Source organism: Lemur catta, chromosome 5 (assembly GCF_020740605.2).
Source record: "Lemur catta isolate mLemCat1 chromosome 5, mLemCat1.pri, whole genome shotgun sequence".
NCBI classification, from domain to species: Eukaryota; Metazoa; Chordata; class Mammalia; order Primates; family Lemuridae; genus Lemur; species Lemur catta.
Genome location: NC_059132.1, coordinates 31,792,160 through 31,808,316, shown reverse-complemented (window position 1 = coordinate 31,808,316; position 16,157 = coordinate 31,792,160). Strand labels below are relative to the sequence as shown.

Sequence of the window (16,157 nt, the reverse complement as noted above, 5' to 3'; positions counted from 1 at the left end):
TAAACTCAGCTTTTGTAGATATAGCCAAATGATTTGCTTCAGAGTGGTGAAATATTGCCTAGTTCTTGTCAGTTGCAATTCTTCTTGCAACTACATCCTCAGTTTCAATCCAGGTAAGTCGCCTCGAACTCTCAGTGCGCCCTGCTCTCTGCATCTCTGTTCCATGTTTACCAGGACCTACCTATCTGATTGGAATTTTGAAGCAAATCAAATAAACTTGAATCAAATCTAAGTCCATCATGACCCTTCAGATTTGTATTGTGGTTTGACTGTACATTTCCTGTTAACTAATGATGTTAATCACTGTTTTGCCATTTGGATGTCCTCACTTTCAGGTATTTAGCCATTTAAAAAATTGGGTTGTGCCTCTCTTATTGATTTTTAAAAGTTCTTTTATATTCTGGCTATGTCTTTTGTCAGACTTACGTATTGCAAATATCTCCTATCACTTTGTGACATGGCTTTTCACTTTCATACCAGCATCTTGTAACAGAAGGTCTTAGTTTTAAGAACCCATACTTTTGGCTAATACTTTTTGTGTCTTGTTTAGGAAATTTTCATTTGCCCTTATTGTAGAAATATAAAGATATAATATCTTTATACAAAGATATTATCGTATCTAATCTTTTAAAGACATTCTTCTGTGTTGTCTCTTAGTGAATCTTTATTCTGTTAATTTTTACATTTAATTTTTCTACCTATCTGGAATTAGTTTTTCTGTAAGGTGTGATGTAGAAGACAAGATTAAACTTTTGCCTTATGGATATCCAATTGACCATACAGCATTTATTGAAAAGATCACCCTTTCCCAGGTACACTGCAGTATAACCTTGGTCATAAGTCAGGGACTGTATATCCATGGCTCTCTGTTTGGATTTTCTATTTTGTTCCTTTGAGTTATCTGTCTATGCATCACACTGTTTTAACTTCTGTGACTTTATTAATCTTGGATATCTGGTAGTAAAGTCTTTGAACTGTGGTTCAGCTTCTTGAACACCATCTTGAATATTCTTATATCTCATTATTTCCAAATAAAATTTAAATTAGTTTATCAATTTCCATAAAAATCTTCTAGAAATTTGACTGGAATTAGAATAGAATAATTGAGGAAAACTGACATCTTTATAAAGTTAAGTCTTCCAATTCATGAACATGGAGATTCTGTCCCTTTATTTTTTTTAAATTTATTTCAGTAATATTTTGTAATTTTCTGTGTAAATGTCCTGCCCATCTTTTGTTAGATGTATTACTATTTTATGTTTTTATTCTATTTTAAATGGTACCATGCTAAAATTCTTATTCCTAATTGTTTGTTGCTGATATGTAGAACTCAGTGAGGATTTTTTTGTATATTGGCTATACATCCAGTAACTTTGCTAAGTCAGTTATTAACTAACACTTCAGCTCTAGATTATTTTGAATTTTCTCTATGAATATTATGTGATCTCCAAATAATAACAGTTACATATTTTTCTTTCCAATTTTAATACCATTTTTTCTTGCTGTAATGAACTTGATAAAACCTCCAGTCTAATTCTGAATAAAAATCATAATAGTTGACAAACCATTTCATTTCCTATTTTAGGGTGAGAGCCCTAAATATTTTACTATTAAGTATGATACTTGCTATAAGTTTTATGTTAATGCCCTCTACTTGATTCAGGAAATTCCCTTCTATTCTTAGTATGATGAGAGTTTTTAAAAATCATAAATGGATACTGAATGTTGTCAATGCCGTTTGGCAATAATGAGATGATCACGTGGGTTTTCTCCCCTTTCTTTTATTAATGCAGTGAATTACACTGATTGCATTACATTCCCAGAATAAACTTCACTTTTACTGGATACTATGAAACACTAAATTCTTTTTTAAGGATTGAAAGAATTTTCCACCAACTCTAAACACTGCCTGCTGACAACTCTTAGTCATCACCCTTCTCCAGGAATAGCCCTTAACTGAAGAGAGCTGCTTAACCAATGTCACTTCCCCTTCTTGCGGTCAGCCTGCATCCATTGTGAATATACACATGAATAGACAAATGAAAAATATACATATATGCACACAGATATGCTACTTTATTAGTTGTGTACACATTTAGTATCTTGTTTTATAATATATTATAAGGTTATAGTATTAATATGTCTTCCTCTTGTATTGATGTTTTGATCACTATGAAATACCTCTACCTCTAGTAATAGTACTTGCCTTAAATTTTATTTTATCACCACAATAGTAGAGCTACACCAGCTTCCTTTGGAGTAGTACTTGCACAGTGTATCTTTTTCCATTATTTTATTAATATTTTCAATGTTTTTGTCACTTTATATTTAACTGTCCTCTCTAATCAGCATATATTTGTATCTTGTTTTGGTTCAGTCTGACAATCTTTGTCTTCTCACAATTTTCTTTGAAGAATTAATCATTTAGTATTTACTATCATCACAGATTGATTTAGATTTAAGTCTACTATCTCACTGTTTTCTATTTATTGCTTTTTTCTGCTCTCCTTTTTCCTTCCTTATTATTTTTTAAATAATCTATTTTTTACATTATCACATTAGTTTTCCATCTATTAGCTTATGGGTTATATGTTCTTTTATTAAACTTACAAGGCATTAATATTATTGTCATTTAAGTAGTTGATGTCCTTTTGTATTACCCACACATTTACCATTTCTAGTGCTCTGCATTTTTTCCTGTTGTGTGTGCTTCCATCTGTCATCTTCTTTTTGACAGAAAAATTTGTTAAAGTAACATTTGGTACAAACTTTGCTGCTGTAAAACTCCCTCAGTTTTTGTTTTCCTGAAAGTGTCCTTAGTTCATCTTAATTTTTAAAGAATATTTTCATTGAGTATAGAATTCTAAGTTGTCATTTTTTCTATCATTTTAAAGATGTCATTCCATTGTCTTCTTGCTTCCATAATTTCATTGAATGATCAAGTGTCATATTTTCCCCTCTAAATTTAATTTATCTTTTTTCTCTAATTACTTTTGAGATTTATCTCTTTGTCTTTGATTTTTAGCAGTTTTTAGAAATGAATTTTCTAGATTTGGTTTCCTTTTTTATTTAACCTGTGGGATTTTATAAAATTTTTGAATCAGTGACTGAGGGCTTTCATCAGTTTTGAAAAATTCTTAGGCAGTATTTCTTCAAATATTACTTCCACCCCCATTCTCTCTCTCTTCTCCTTCTAGAATACCAATTATATAAATGTTATAATTTTTGTGTATGACATATATATATCACAATTATCCATAATTTTTACTTATTTATCTCAATCTGGATATTTCTACACACCTAAATTCTAGGGTATTCTCTAGAGAAAATTTAATTTTCTTCTTCCAGGCAAATGTAATCTAGAAAGAAAACCTCTATCATGTTTAGATTGTGTTTAACGCCTTCCGAGAGCTAGTATTTTTCCAGTGTTCCCCTTTTTCTATGGGATAGATTCTCAGGTGTTTGAATTAGAGCACCAACGGTGTTTACCAGGGCCCTCTGACTTACTAAGCGCGCAGATTCAATTAATCTATGTCTCCTCAGCATTGTAAGACTGCTAAAATCTCTACTTTTTTTGTTTGTTTCCCAGTAGTTGCTTCTAGGTTAATTTTTTTTTTTTTATCTAACCCCATGCATCCTCAGTTTAGGAGTAAGCAAATGCTCCAAAAAAATTATGTGATAAATTTTAGGTTCATATGTCTCTAAAGTTTACACCTCTCTGGGATTTTAGTTGCTCAAGTTTCAGGCACCTCAGCATCCTCAAATTTCAAACTCTGTTCCCCCAGTTCAGTGGGGCAGCCTCAAGTCCAAGACTCTTGCTTTCCATTCAGCCTCTCTCTATCCATGAGTCAGTAAAGGGCCCCCATAAAAACAGTAGAGGTCTTCTTTTACTCTTTCAGATCATAGCTACTCAATTCTTGCCTTGGTTACTTTCCAATGCCTTCATACAGTATTTTATTTTATTTTCATATTTTATATTTAATTCAGTGTTTTTTATTTAGCTTTGATAGTCATGGGTATTATAGCTCCCATTATATCTAGAAACATAATTCTTCTTCCTTTCATATAATATGTTCTTAACTTGGCTTTCAAGAAAATTTTTTTTCTCTTTGTTTTCTTCTTCCCTGGCTGTTCCTTTCCAACCTCCTTTATGAGCTCTTTATTCCATAGACCACTTCTCTCTCTCTCTTTTTTTTTTTTTTGAGACAAGGTCTTGTTCTGTTGCCTGGGCTAGAGTGCAGTGGCATCATCATAGTTCACTGCAGCCTCCAACTCCTGGGCTCAAGCGATCCTCCTGCCTCAGCCTCCAGGACTATTGCAATTCCTTCATTAAATGTTGTCATCATTTCCTGCCATTCCACAATCATTCTCTAGAGAGCATCCAGAATGATTCTTTCAAAACATAGGGCAGATAATGTCACTTCTCTTCCCCAAACCCTCCAAAGCTTCTTCTATCACTCAGCATAAAAGCCATAATCTGGCCCTAGCCTACCTCTCTGACCTCTACTCCTCTTATCATCTTCCTCCACGCTCACTGTCCTCAATGAGTTTCTAGGCCATTCCTGGAACTAACCAAGCAGGTTGCTGCCTCCAGGGCCTTTGATTTTATTGTAATTTTAGCCTAGAATATTTTTTTCTCTAAATATTTGCTGGCTTACTCTTTCCCTTCCTGCAGTACTCTGTTTCAGCAATACATTATCAAAAGGTGAATTTCACATGTAAAATAATAACATCTTCCCATCAGTTGCTACGTTTTTACTTTTGGGTTTTTTTGTTGTTGTTTTGTTTTCTTTAAATAAAATTTAACACAAAATATATTTTAGTTTCTCTTCACTAAATTTTAAACGTCACAAGAGCTGGAATTTTTTTCACCATTAATTTCTTGGATACCTATAGAAGAAGGGGGGCATTCAATTAAATTTTTTTAATGACTAAATGAATGAATAGTGCTTTGGAGATTAGGGGGCATGTTATTTAACCTTGTGAGCCTGAATTTTCTCATGTGAGAAATAGGGAAATAACTATACTTCTCCTAAAAAGGATGTTGTCAGAATTATATGTAAAGTATTTAGCATACTGCCTGGCATACAATTACATTGGAGAAAAAATTATTTATGGCACTTGTTAAAGCATAAGGCAGATTTTATTCAGGACTATGGTGATAGGTTACAGGGACTACTGCAATGGAGTTTTGCAGAAAGGGAGAGAGACTGGGCTCAACTCTGAATACGACAGGGAAAAGTGGGAATTTATAGCCAAACAGCATGGTGGGTGGGGCTCAGTGGATGGAAAATTACTAAGGAAACATCAGGGGTAAGAGGGATTCTGGCTAAAAAAACCTAGCATGATTCTTGCTGAAGACTGGCCTGGGTGATCAGATATCACCTGGGGGATGGCGGCAGATGTGGAACCTGATCAGATATCGAGGGTAGGGATTTTGGCTAATCCAACTTAGCAAGATTCTTGCTAAAACTGGAGGATGCAAAGACATACACTAAATTCCAAATGTCAAGGCCTAGTTGGGAAGAGGATTGAGAGGAACCTGACTGCAACTTCGTCCAAGAGGAAATCATCAAAGATGTTACCTTTTGAAAAAATGGTCACTCAGAACACTACCAGAATCTTTCTTAGAATATCCACCCCATCTAATACTATCTGTTTCTTTAGAATCCCAAGCCAAGTTGCCCAGAGAGTAAGCCAGTGGGGTCTGTGTAGATACTCACCAGATCAATTATGCCAATGTTATTCCAGCCTTGCATTATAGGGAGGAAAGAAATAAATGTGGGGATGACCCAGCAGCCTCCCAGCATTAATGCGATGCGCAGAGGGGTCATCTTGTTCCTATAGACCAAAGGCTGGCAGCAGATGGCGTAATACCTGGAAAGAGAGTAGAGGGCATGGGCCAGGGCAAGGGGGAAGGGGAGGGAGGGCGAGGAGAGCAACAGATGAGAGAGGAGAAGAGGAAAGACAGAATGGAACAGGGGACAGAGAAGAGGAAATAGTGAGGAGAGGAGAAGAATTGGAGCGGGGTAGCAAAGGGGAAGAAAAGTGAAGAAGAAAAGAAAGAATGAAGAGGAAAAAAGGCAGAGCAGGCAGTAGAAGGGAAAGAGAAGGAAGAGAGCAGGGAGGAAAGAAGAGAGGAAAGAAAAAAGCGATTATGCAATAAAATATGTTATATTGCCCTATAAGATTTTGATAATATAAATATGCACTTTAGATCACATCTGAAAATCATTGCCTAGAGTCGGTCCCACAGCCCTCTCCATCTCCCCGTGTCTGCAGAAGCTCCACACACTCCGGACGGTCTTCCTGTCCCAGGCACAGTTCCAACACTTCCCTGCTGCCTGGGCGTTCGGGAGCTCCTGTCCAGCCCTCCGGGCCTCAGTGTACAGATGCGTGTAGCCTGATTACAACCTAAGGTGAGGCAGGCATGGCCCTACATCTGGGCTCTAATCACTGTATCTCAGATACGTTCCCTTCCCCTTGATCACCTGCCTATGCTGAGGTGGGGCTCTAGGTCCGTGTTTTTTAAATTGAGGTCCAGGGGTTCCCCTCCATCTCCCCTGCCCCAGCCTCCTGCATCAGACTCACCTGAGGAAGCCCTTTGAAAACGCAGACCCCAAGGGTCTTCTGAATCAGAGCCTATTGGGGAGCAACCTGGAGCTGGCATTCTGACAAGTGGGAGTCCTTGCTGCTGCTTGCTAAGCATGCCTTGTTTCCCAGTTCCAGGCATGTGCACTTCTTGGCCGCCTTATGGCTGGGCAGGATCAAGTAACTGGTCCTGGCCAATAAGTCATGAACAGAATTGATACACATCACTTCTGGGACAGACCATTTGACGGTTTCTCTGATGCCAAGAAGGTAAAATTTAAAGTATTTCCTGTTCCATCACTTCCTATCTACTGTCTCAGACTCTCCATCGCCATTTATCAGGGTCTGACCTCCCTCATGGGACACACGGCTCACCCTCTTTTGAGTCCATGTTTTGCCTACGGTCCTAGCTTTCTTCCTACCTCTGGATAGGAGTGCAATCTGCCCCACAGAGCCAGGCTCTTTTTGCTCCTCTAATGCCTTGGAGATGATCCCTTCTATGCCCAGGCATGGCATGGAATTTAACAATACGCAAAACATTACAGTAGGTCTATCAGCTGTTGCTTTCTAAAAAAGTAAAAAATAAAAAAGTGCAAAAAGAGCCTGGAGGCTAAGTCTATTCTTTAAGATTTTGTACCATTTAGTGATGAGCCACCCCCTTACACCCTTTATTTTATGCAGTTCACTTTGTTAATTTTTCCCACCTCTTCTTTTCTTTTCTTAATTCAAAGCATAACTAATATAACAATGGCTATATTCTTTGAAGAGGTGGTGGTAGGATGGGTTGAGAGAGAGGGTGGAATGAGAAGGAGAGCCCAGTGTTGGAGCATGAGAACCGGGTGCCTCAGGAGCTGGGGGGGGAGAATTATCCCCTTTCCTCCAAGGAATTGAGGAGCAGCTGGCCACACTGTGCCAGGAAGCTCCCTCTGGCTGGCGAGCTTAGTGGGGCATCCTGAGCGGGATCAGAGTGCAAGGAACAAAAGACCAAAGAATGGGAGAGGGGCTTGCTCAGGAACCCATTGTCTTCACTATAAAACTGACATGGCTGCAAACTGACTAAAGATAACTCAGTAGCGGAAACCATCATGACTAGCTGGATTCCCTCCATACTCTTGACTTATAAGAAAGGCAAATTATATCTGAGTTGGCAAGTTTTTCTGAATGGTGATAATGATCAGAGGTTTGTTATCCACATAGAGTGAATGATAAATTTGGAGTGGATAAAGTATACTTTTTTCCTCCCAAATTTTGTTCCCTTTCTTATTTCCTGCTAGGGAAATCCTCCTTTCTCTCAGTAATAGCATCTCAAATCCTTTGGGAATTATCTCTTTGCTGTGGCTGCAGTGTTGTTGGGAAAGCAAATGATGGGGCTCTGAGTTTTCTAGACGAGGAGTGACCTGATCAGACTTTTTGCTGGGACTAAACATGCAGAGTGATGCAAAGATGGGAAGGTCAGCAGAGGACCCTTGATTTTAGCAGCAGCCTCCCGGCAGGCCTGGATTTTAGTTCCCACCCCTTGGATCTTCAATCAGTCATGCTCTTGCCCCTCAAGCCTTCATTCCTTAGCTCTTCCTTCAATTAAATAAGCCTCCTCATGTCTTTTCAACAAATTTTCTGTCTGCTTACACTGCTATGGGTTGAATTGTGTCCTCCCTCCCCTAAATAGGTGAGTTGGAGTCCTAACCCTCAGTACCTTGGAATGTAAACTTATTTAGAAATAGGGTTTTTACAGAGGTAACCAAATAAAAATGAGGTCATTAGTGTGATCCCTAATTTAATATGACTGATGTCCTCCAATAAAGGAAACTTGGGACACAGAAACTGTTATCAAAAGAAGGAAGATGGCCATGTGAGTGTAGAGAATTGGAGTGATGCATCTATAAGCCAAGAAACACCAAAGATTTCCAGCAACCACAAGAAGCCAGAAAGAGACAAGGAAAAATCCTTCCTCTACAAGTTTCAGAGGGAGCATGGCTCTACTGGTACCTTAATTTCAGACTTTAGCCTCTGGAATAGGAAGACAATAAATGTATGTTGTTCTACGCCATCTAATTTGTCGTACTTGTTATGACAGCTCTAGCAAACTAACACTGTTTGCTAAGGGCAGTCACTGTTGCTTGCAACCAAAGCAATCTACCTTACACAGAGCATTAAGAGTGGCTTTGAATGTCAGATATACCCTTCACAGGTACACTTTTTTTATAAGTATGAATATCTTTTTTTATTTAATAGGCTTCCAGATTGTAGCTCAAGTTATAGCAACCCTTCATCTACCACCCCAAAGAAGGCAACAAAAGGCTAGATGAAGAATAGATGCTCCTCAATCTTTGTTGTATAATCATATAATTTCTGAGGTTTAGAATCAGGAACCAGATGTCAAGAATTTTGGTGGAGTCTTCAATGTCACAGAAATCCAAAAGTTCAAAAAGGCAAGGCCAAGTTAAATATCTTGCAGTACAAAAAGTAAGTTTCAGGAAGCAGGATGTCTTACCAGAGAAGATTCTTTTGATTTTCATAAGTGGATATGGATGTTTAGAGGGTTATGTTGAAAAGATAACAGAATTCACAGAAGAGGACTTTAGAATATATAGTTATATTGGTGCTCATACGGTTTTATGAAAGCCTTTGTTTCTAAGTCTAGCCTGGCCAGGGTATTGCCAGATTCTCATACAAGATGAATATCCCATGAACAATAAGGTCTCCCCATATTCTGCTGTCCAGATGCTTTAATTTGCATGACCCTAGATTATTAGGAGCTGCTGCTGCAGAAAAATAGATAGTGGTAACGGGTTTCCTATTGAAATTCAACTTCAAGGGGGATACTGTGGATGTAATACATATTTTATCCATCCCTTATACAGTTTAATCATACAGTCAGTCTCCTGGACAATGAGTGCTCATTCTGTAAGGAATTAAGGTGGGACACACACATGGTCCCTTGCACAGACAGTTGTAGGAAGTTACTCTAGCATGATCTGGGGTGGTTAAGTAAGGCTTGGAAAATCCTTTATTTCCTTTTCTAAAAATTAGCAATAAGTAAAAGGGGAAAAGTATTTTACTTTATTGAAATTTAAATTAAGTTGGCTAAATTGTGAGTGATAAGTAAGGATATGTATAAGAAAAACACCAAATTGTGTGCATGTATATGTTTTACTTAAATTTTGTCTTCTATATCTTCTTCAATCTGATCCTCTGTCTTACCGTAAACATAATTGATTTTTAAGTGGCATGGAGAATATAAGGCTCTTATTTAGAGCTAAAATTACGGCTTCCACTTAACTTTATGTGCTCAAGATTCTTACCAAGGCCGTGACACCCTTGAGGCAGCAGCCATAAATAAGTCACCTCATATCCTTCCAAATCTTTCCAATCTCAGCTTTCAAGCAAAGAATCTAGAAAAGTAAACATCTCCTGAAGGCTGCACTCAAGAATCTAAATTAAGTAGGTGAAAATAAACATTACTGAATAAAACAACTAATGAAAATGAGCTCTATAGTTAATTGACTAACGGAGCTTCTTTAAAATTCTAATATTTGTCTATAGATCAAGGATTAGATAGAAATCTGGTAACTTTAATCTATTGTGTTGCTTTTTAATTCCTACATGTGGATTATATGGACTCTGTTAATAACAAAAAAAAATTGGCTTATCATGAACTACTCCTACAACACACAGGCAACACCACTAGAAAGAAGTAGTTAATTAAATTTGCAAGTTCTTTGGAGGTCAGGCAAAGTGCACTGTCTGATTTAATAATAATGGCTACTATTTTGTCTGCTTTGCCAAAGATCAGATAGCATATAAGGATGGTTTTATATCTGGGTTCTCTGTTCTGATACATTGGTCTATGTCTCTATTCTTGTGCCAGTACCATGCTGTTTTTGTTACTATATCCTTGTAGTATAGCTTGAAGTCTGATAAAGTGATACCTCTCGATTTGTTCTTTTTGCTTAAGGTTGCTATTCATGGTCTTTTCTGGTTACATATGAAGCATAGAATTATTTTTTCTATATGGAGAAAAGAATCCCTATTCAATAAATAGTGCTGAGAAAATTGGATAGCCACATGTAGAAGACTGAAACAGGATCCACACCTCCCACTGCTCACAAAAATTAATTCACAATGGATAAAAGACTTAAACCTAAGGCATGAAACTATAAGACTTCCAGAAGAGGTTTGAAAAACTCTTATAGATATCAGCCTAGGCAAAGAACTTATGAAGAAGACCCCAAAGGCAATCACAGCAACAACAAAAATAAATAAATGGAACCTGCCTAAATTTTTAGGCTTCTGCACAGCCAAGAAACAATCATTAGAGTGAATAGACAACCTACAGAATAGGAGAAAATATTCACATGCTACACAGCTGATAAAGGATTAATAACCAGAATCTACAAAGAACTCAAGCAAACCAGCAACAAAACATCAAAGTGTGCATTAAAAAGTAGAGAAAAGACATGAACAGAAGCTTTTCAAAAGAAGATGGACTAATGGCCAATAAACCTATGAAAAAAATGCTCAACGTCTTTAATCATCAGGGAAATGCAAATCAAAACCACAATGAGATATCACCTAACTCCAGTGAGAATGGCTCTCATCCAAAAGTCCCAAAACAACAGATGCTGGTGTGATCATGGAGAGAAAGGAACACTTATACACTGTTGGTGGGACTGCAAACTAGTTCAACTCCTATAGACAGTAGTATGGAGAGACCTTAGAGAACTAAAAGTAGGCCTACCATTTGATCCAGCAATCCCACTACTGGGTATCTACCTACAGGAAAAGAAGTCATTTTATCAAAAAGGAAAAAAGAGAGTTTATTATTAAATAAATAATAAACTCTCAATCACTACCAATCAAAATAAATTCCATTAAAATGTGTTATCAATTTTGGAGATGTGAAAGGTCATATTTAGCAGAAGAATGGGGAAAGACTTTCTTCAGTAAGTATCTTTTAGGTTGGATTTTAGAGACTGGGTAAGGATGGTGAAGGAGAAAGTATATTTCAGGCGCCACAGACAGCAAAGAAAAAGGCTCAGAGAGAGAAATAATATATATGAGATAAATATCCATAAATATATATCCCTATAACCACATAGCTCTATAAACAGAAAAGAATACAAGTTAACTGGATCATAATGTGTTTGTAGGGAAATAGATGGAAATAAGCCTAGAAAGGCTGGCTGGGGCAGGTCTCGGAGCAGTGGTTCACTCCAGCCTCATTAAGTGTCAGAATCACCTATTTGTTGAAACACAGATTTCTGGTAGGTCTGGAGTGAGGTCCAAGAATTTAAATTTCTGATATGTTCCCAGGTGATGCCATTGCCAGTAGATTGGGGACTACATTTTGAGAACCATTTTCTTAGAGGTTTGTTTTTTTTTTTTTTATTTCAGCTCATCATGGGGGTATAAAAGTTCAGGTTATATACAATGTCCATGTCCTGCCCATCCCCCCGAGTCAGAGCCTGAAGCGTGTCCATTCACCAGACAGTGCGCCTGGCACTCACCATGTAGTCATACCTCCATCCCCTCCCCCCCCACCTCCCCGGGTCTGCACCCTTAAGCATGACCATTCCCCAGACGGTGCGCAACGCACTCATCATGTAGGCATACACCCATCCCCTCCCCCCACCCCCTGTCTCAGTCTGATATCTAATTGGTATCCTTCCCCGATGTGCATTTAGGTGATGGTCTTTGGTCTAGGCAAAGAATTTATGAAGAAAACCCCTAAGGCAATCACAGCAAAAACAAAAATAAACAAATGGGACCTGATTAAATTGAAAAGCTTCTGCACAGCCAAAGAAACTGTCACGAAAATAAACAGACAGCCTACAGAATGGGAAAAAATTTTCGCATACTACACATCAGATAAAGGTCTGATAACAAGAATCTATTTAGAACTCAGGAAAATCAGCAAGAAAAAATCAAACAACCCTATCAAAAAATGGGAAAAGGACATGAATAGAAATTTTTCAAAAGAAGATATAAGAAGGGCCAACAAACATATGAAAAAATGCTCAACGTCCCTAATCATCAGGGAAATGCAAATCAAAACCACAATGAGATACCACTTAACTCCGGTGAGAATGGCCTTTATCAAAAAGTCCCAAAACAACACATGGTGGCGTGGATGTGGAGAGACAGGAACACTCATACACTGCTGGTGGGACTGCAAACTAGTGCAACCCCTGTGGAAAGCATTATGGAGATACCTTAAACAAATTCAGATAGACCTACCATTTGATCCAGCAATCCCATTATTGGGCATCTACCCAGAAGAACAAAAGTCATTCTACAACAAAGACACCTGTACCCGAATGTTTATAGCAGCACAATTCATAATTGCAAAGATGTGGAAACAACCCAAATGCCCATCCATCCACGGATTAGTAAACTGTGGTATATGTATACCATGGAGTATTACTCAGCTCTAAGAAATAAGGGTGATACGACATCTCTTTGGTTCTCCTGGAGAGAGCTGGAACCCATTATATTAAGTGATGTATCCAAAGAATGGATAAACAAGCATCACATGTACTCACCAGAAAATTGGTTTCCCTGTCTTAGAGGTTTTGAATGCTAGGCTAGGAGAAGTCAACGAGGCTCTACTAAAAAAAGCTGAATTACAACAAATTCAAGAAAAGAGGTTGTTGATTCACAGGTTAGATGGACAGTATTCAGTAGGTAAAACAATTCTGTCTCATCTCCGGAATAGATGAATCTATAAGTTCTGTTCTCTAGCCTTCCATTGGACATTTTCCATTCTTCTTTAACTAGAAAACTTTTACAAAGTGATTAAATGAATGTTCAAATGACAAGTGAGGTTCCAGATGGCCAGGATTAACTAAAATGTAGCAAAGGTATTTACAAAGTAATTTCTTATGCAAAACAGTTCAAAAGTATTGCTCACAAAACTCCATTAAAATCACTTTTGGTAAACCAACCACCAGCTTCTCCAACTGCAACCATGTGCAAATGTGTGATCAAATTGCTTTTAAATGTCTCTGGGGACACAATTTACTTTGACAACTCTTAGAAGAGAGCCGTGTATTTTAAGCTCCATGCTAATCCCTTCCCCACTCCTCCTGCAATTAAGGAAAATTCTACCTCCTCACTTCCTGCCCTCCCAACCACAGGAAAGGCAGAAGAAACAAAAAGAATAACTTGGAATCCTAGATTTTCAGTATTGGCAAAGATCTTAGCAGTCAACTTTACTTTTTCACAACTGGGTACGGACTCTCCCTGCCTTAACCACTTACTAGCTCTATGGTCTTAGAGTCAGTCACGTTACCTCTCCAAGAACCAGTCTCCTTATCTTTAAAATGGGGATAATTATGTCTATCTGCTTTGTTGTAAGAAATGATGAAATAATATCTTTAAAACATAGGAAGTTCCTGTTTAATACATATTATAATAAACAAATTCAAATATATTTTGGAACTATGAGCTCTAAATTATCTAACAAATAATATCAAAGTCACTTGGTTCAACATTTTTCTCCAGCAGTTGATTCTGTTGATAAAAGTGGAATTAAAAAAAAATAATATAAAATAAAAAAGTGAATGGGTTGGTCCCTAAAGGTGAATAAAAGCATTGAGACCACAGTTGCTATGTGCAATAGAATTGATCACATGTAAGAACTAATGATCATACATTGTTTTTTAAACCACTAAGGTTTGGGGTAGGTGTTACATGGCAATGGATGACCACAATGAGGACCAACAAGTCATATAGAGCTTGAGATAGTTGTGGGGTTCATGGGCTGGGTAGCAGTCCTTCCTCCAGGAGGTGGTCTACAAAATTTCTATGGCAGAGCTCTGGATAAAGAGATTTGTCTCCCTGCTCTCAGTAACTGGTTTTCTTAAACTGTTGAACTTCTGTAGTTCCTCTTTCAGGAGGTGGAAAAGAAAGAAAAGCAGCAGTAGATTTAAGAAAGAAATAAAAGCTTCCTCCCTGTGGTCCCCAGGCTTGGCAAGTTGCCAGCCACCTGGAGGATCAACAAGGAAGACCCAGCAGGGATATTAACCAGGAGCCAGAAACAGGAAGAGAGGCTGAGAACGCAGTCAAGAGCAGACACAGAACTATGGGTTCCAGGAAGGAAAGACTGTCAGGATAGAGAACAGAGAGAGACTCCTTTCTGTCAGAGATCTGGAAGACATCACATCGAGCCTTTCAGGAATCAAAATCCCATGTGCAATCTACAGATTTAATGTTTACTATGTTCCTGTCTGTTAAATATTCTTCTGTACTTTCAAGATAAGAAAACTTGCAAGAAAGGGAGTTTCAGCTGTCTAGGAAGGTGTCTTTCTGAATTATTATACACTAAAGGAAATAGGATACTCTGCCAAAAATGTCTTCTGAAAACATTTTGGCAGGGGCTTACTGGATATACACAGAGTTGCCAAGGCACACAACTGTATGAACTGCTCAACCTGCCAGCAGACACTGGCTGCTTGCTTATCCCGCTGACTCTTGCAGACTCAGCTCAGCGGTCACATCTTCTGAAAAGTCCTCACTGGCCCCCCAAAACAGGGAATGGTTCCTCATCTCTACTCTGGTTTTTTAGAGCACCTTGTATGTATCTGATCTGTGGCACAGCATTTTTCTAATTTTATTGTGATTGTCCACTTTCTTCTCTATTGCCACAACTACTACTATTCCTGCTACACACCCCACTCATTTAGGGAGGGCACACTATGCGGCAGAAAGCATGTTCAGTATTATATCTGATGCCTGTAACAACTCTGCAAGGCAGCTCTCATCTTCTTCATTTCAAATATGAGGAAACTGAGGCTCAGAGAGTTGAATCCACTTGCCCAAGATCATACAACTAGGTTATGGTAGAACTGGTTCTTAAACCCACATCTGCCAAAGTCCATGCCTTGGTAACATTGGTAAGTGAAACAAGGCCAAACAAAGGCTTCCCTACCCAGGAAGAAGAAGGAGAATATGCAGTGCCCTAGAGGCTTTTCCAGCTGAGGACACGCAGAAAAAAAGATATTTAAAGATGAACCTCGTAGATATGATAATATACAGGAATAATAACTAAGGAGATACTGCAGTCACTCAGAAATGGGATGGGAAAAAGGAATACAGAGGAAGAAGATGTATTTGAAAGATATTTACAAGAATCTAGCAATGATGTGGCATCTACCACTGATCATGGTAGATAAATAAAAAAATAACCTCAAGTAATGCATTTAAATGACTAAAAGTTGAGTAATAGTTGTACCTTTGATGCGCAAAGCGGAAGAGGGTACAGTATTAGTTTACAATGGAAATTTCCACCTTGAGCACACTGGGTTTGAGAAAACAGAAAGAGGCTTAAGGCAACATGTTGAACAGGCAGGTTGAGATAGGACCCCGGAGCCCAGCGTGGAACAAGACTGAAGGAGAGACAAGAGCAGGGGGCTGGTGAAGCTACGGGATAGGTGAGGTCTCCAAAGGAAAGGGGAGATGCTTACTCACGGATGAGCGGCTGAGGATCTAACCTTCAAGGACATTCAGCTATGCGGCAGGGTGGGAAAGATGACTATCAGTGTCTGGGAAGGCACTCCCAACAGCCA

General features: G+C 38.3%; 1 protein-coding gene across 5 annotated transcripts in view; it reads right to left on the bottom strand.

Moving 5' to 3' along the window:
* The window catches only part of HTR4 (5-hydroxytryptamine receptor 4), a 128,932-nt gene that overhangs the window by 43,982 nt on the left and 68,793 nt on the right, over positions 1-16,157 (bottom strand). For all 5 annotated transcript variants that reach the window (XM_045552711.1, XM_045552713.1, XM_045552712.1 and 2 more), the window contains one exon: positions 5,724-5,877. In XM_045552711.1, coding sequence (XP_045408667.1) covers positions 5,724-5,877 — 154 coding nt within the window. The remainder of the gene's footprint in view (positions 1-5,723; positions 5,878-16,157) is intronic.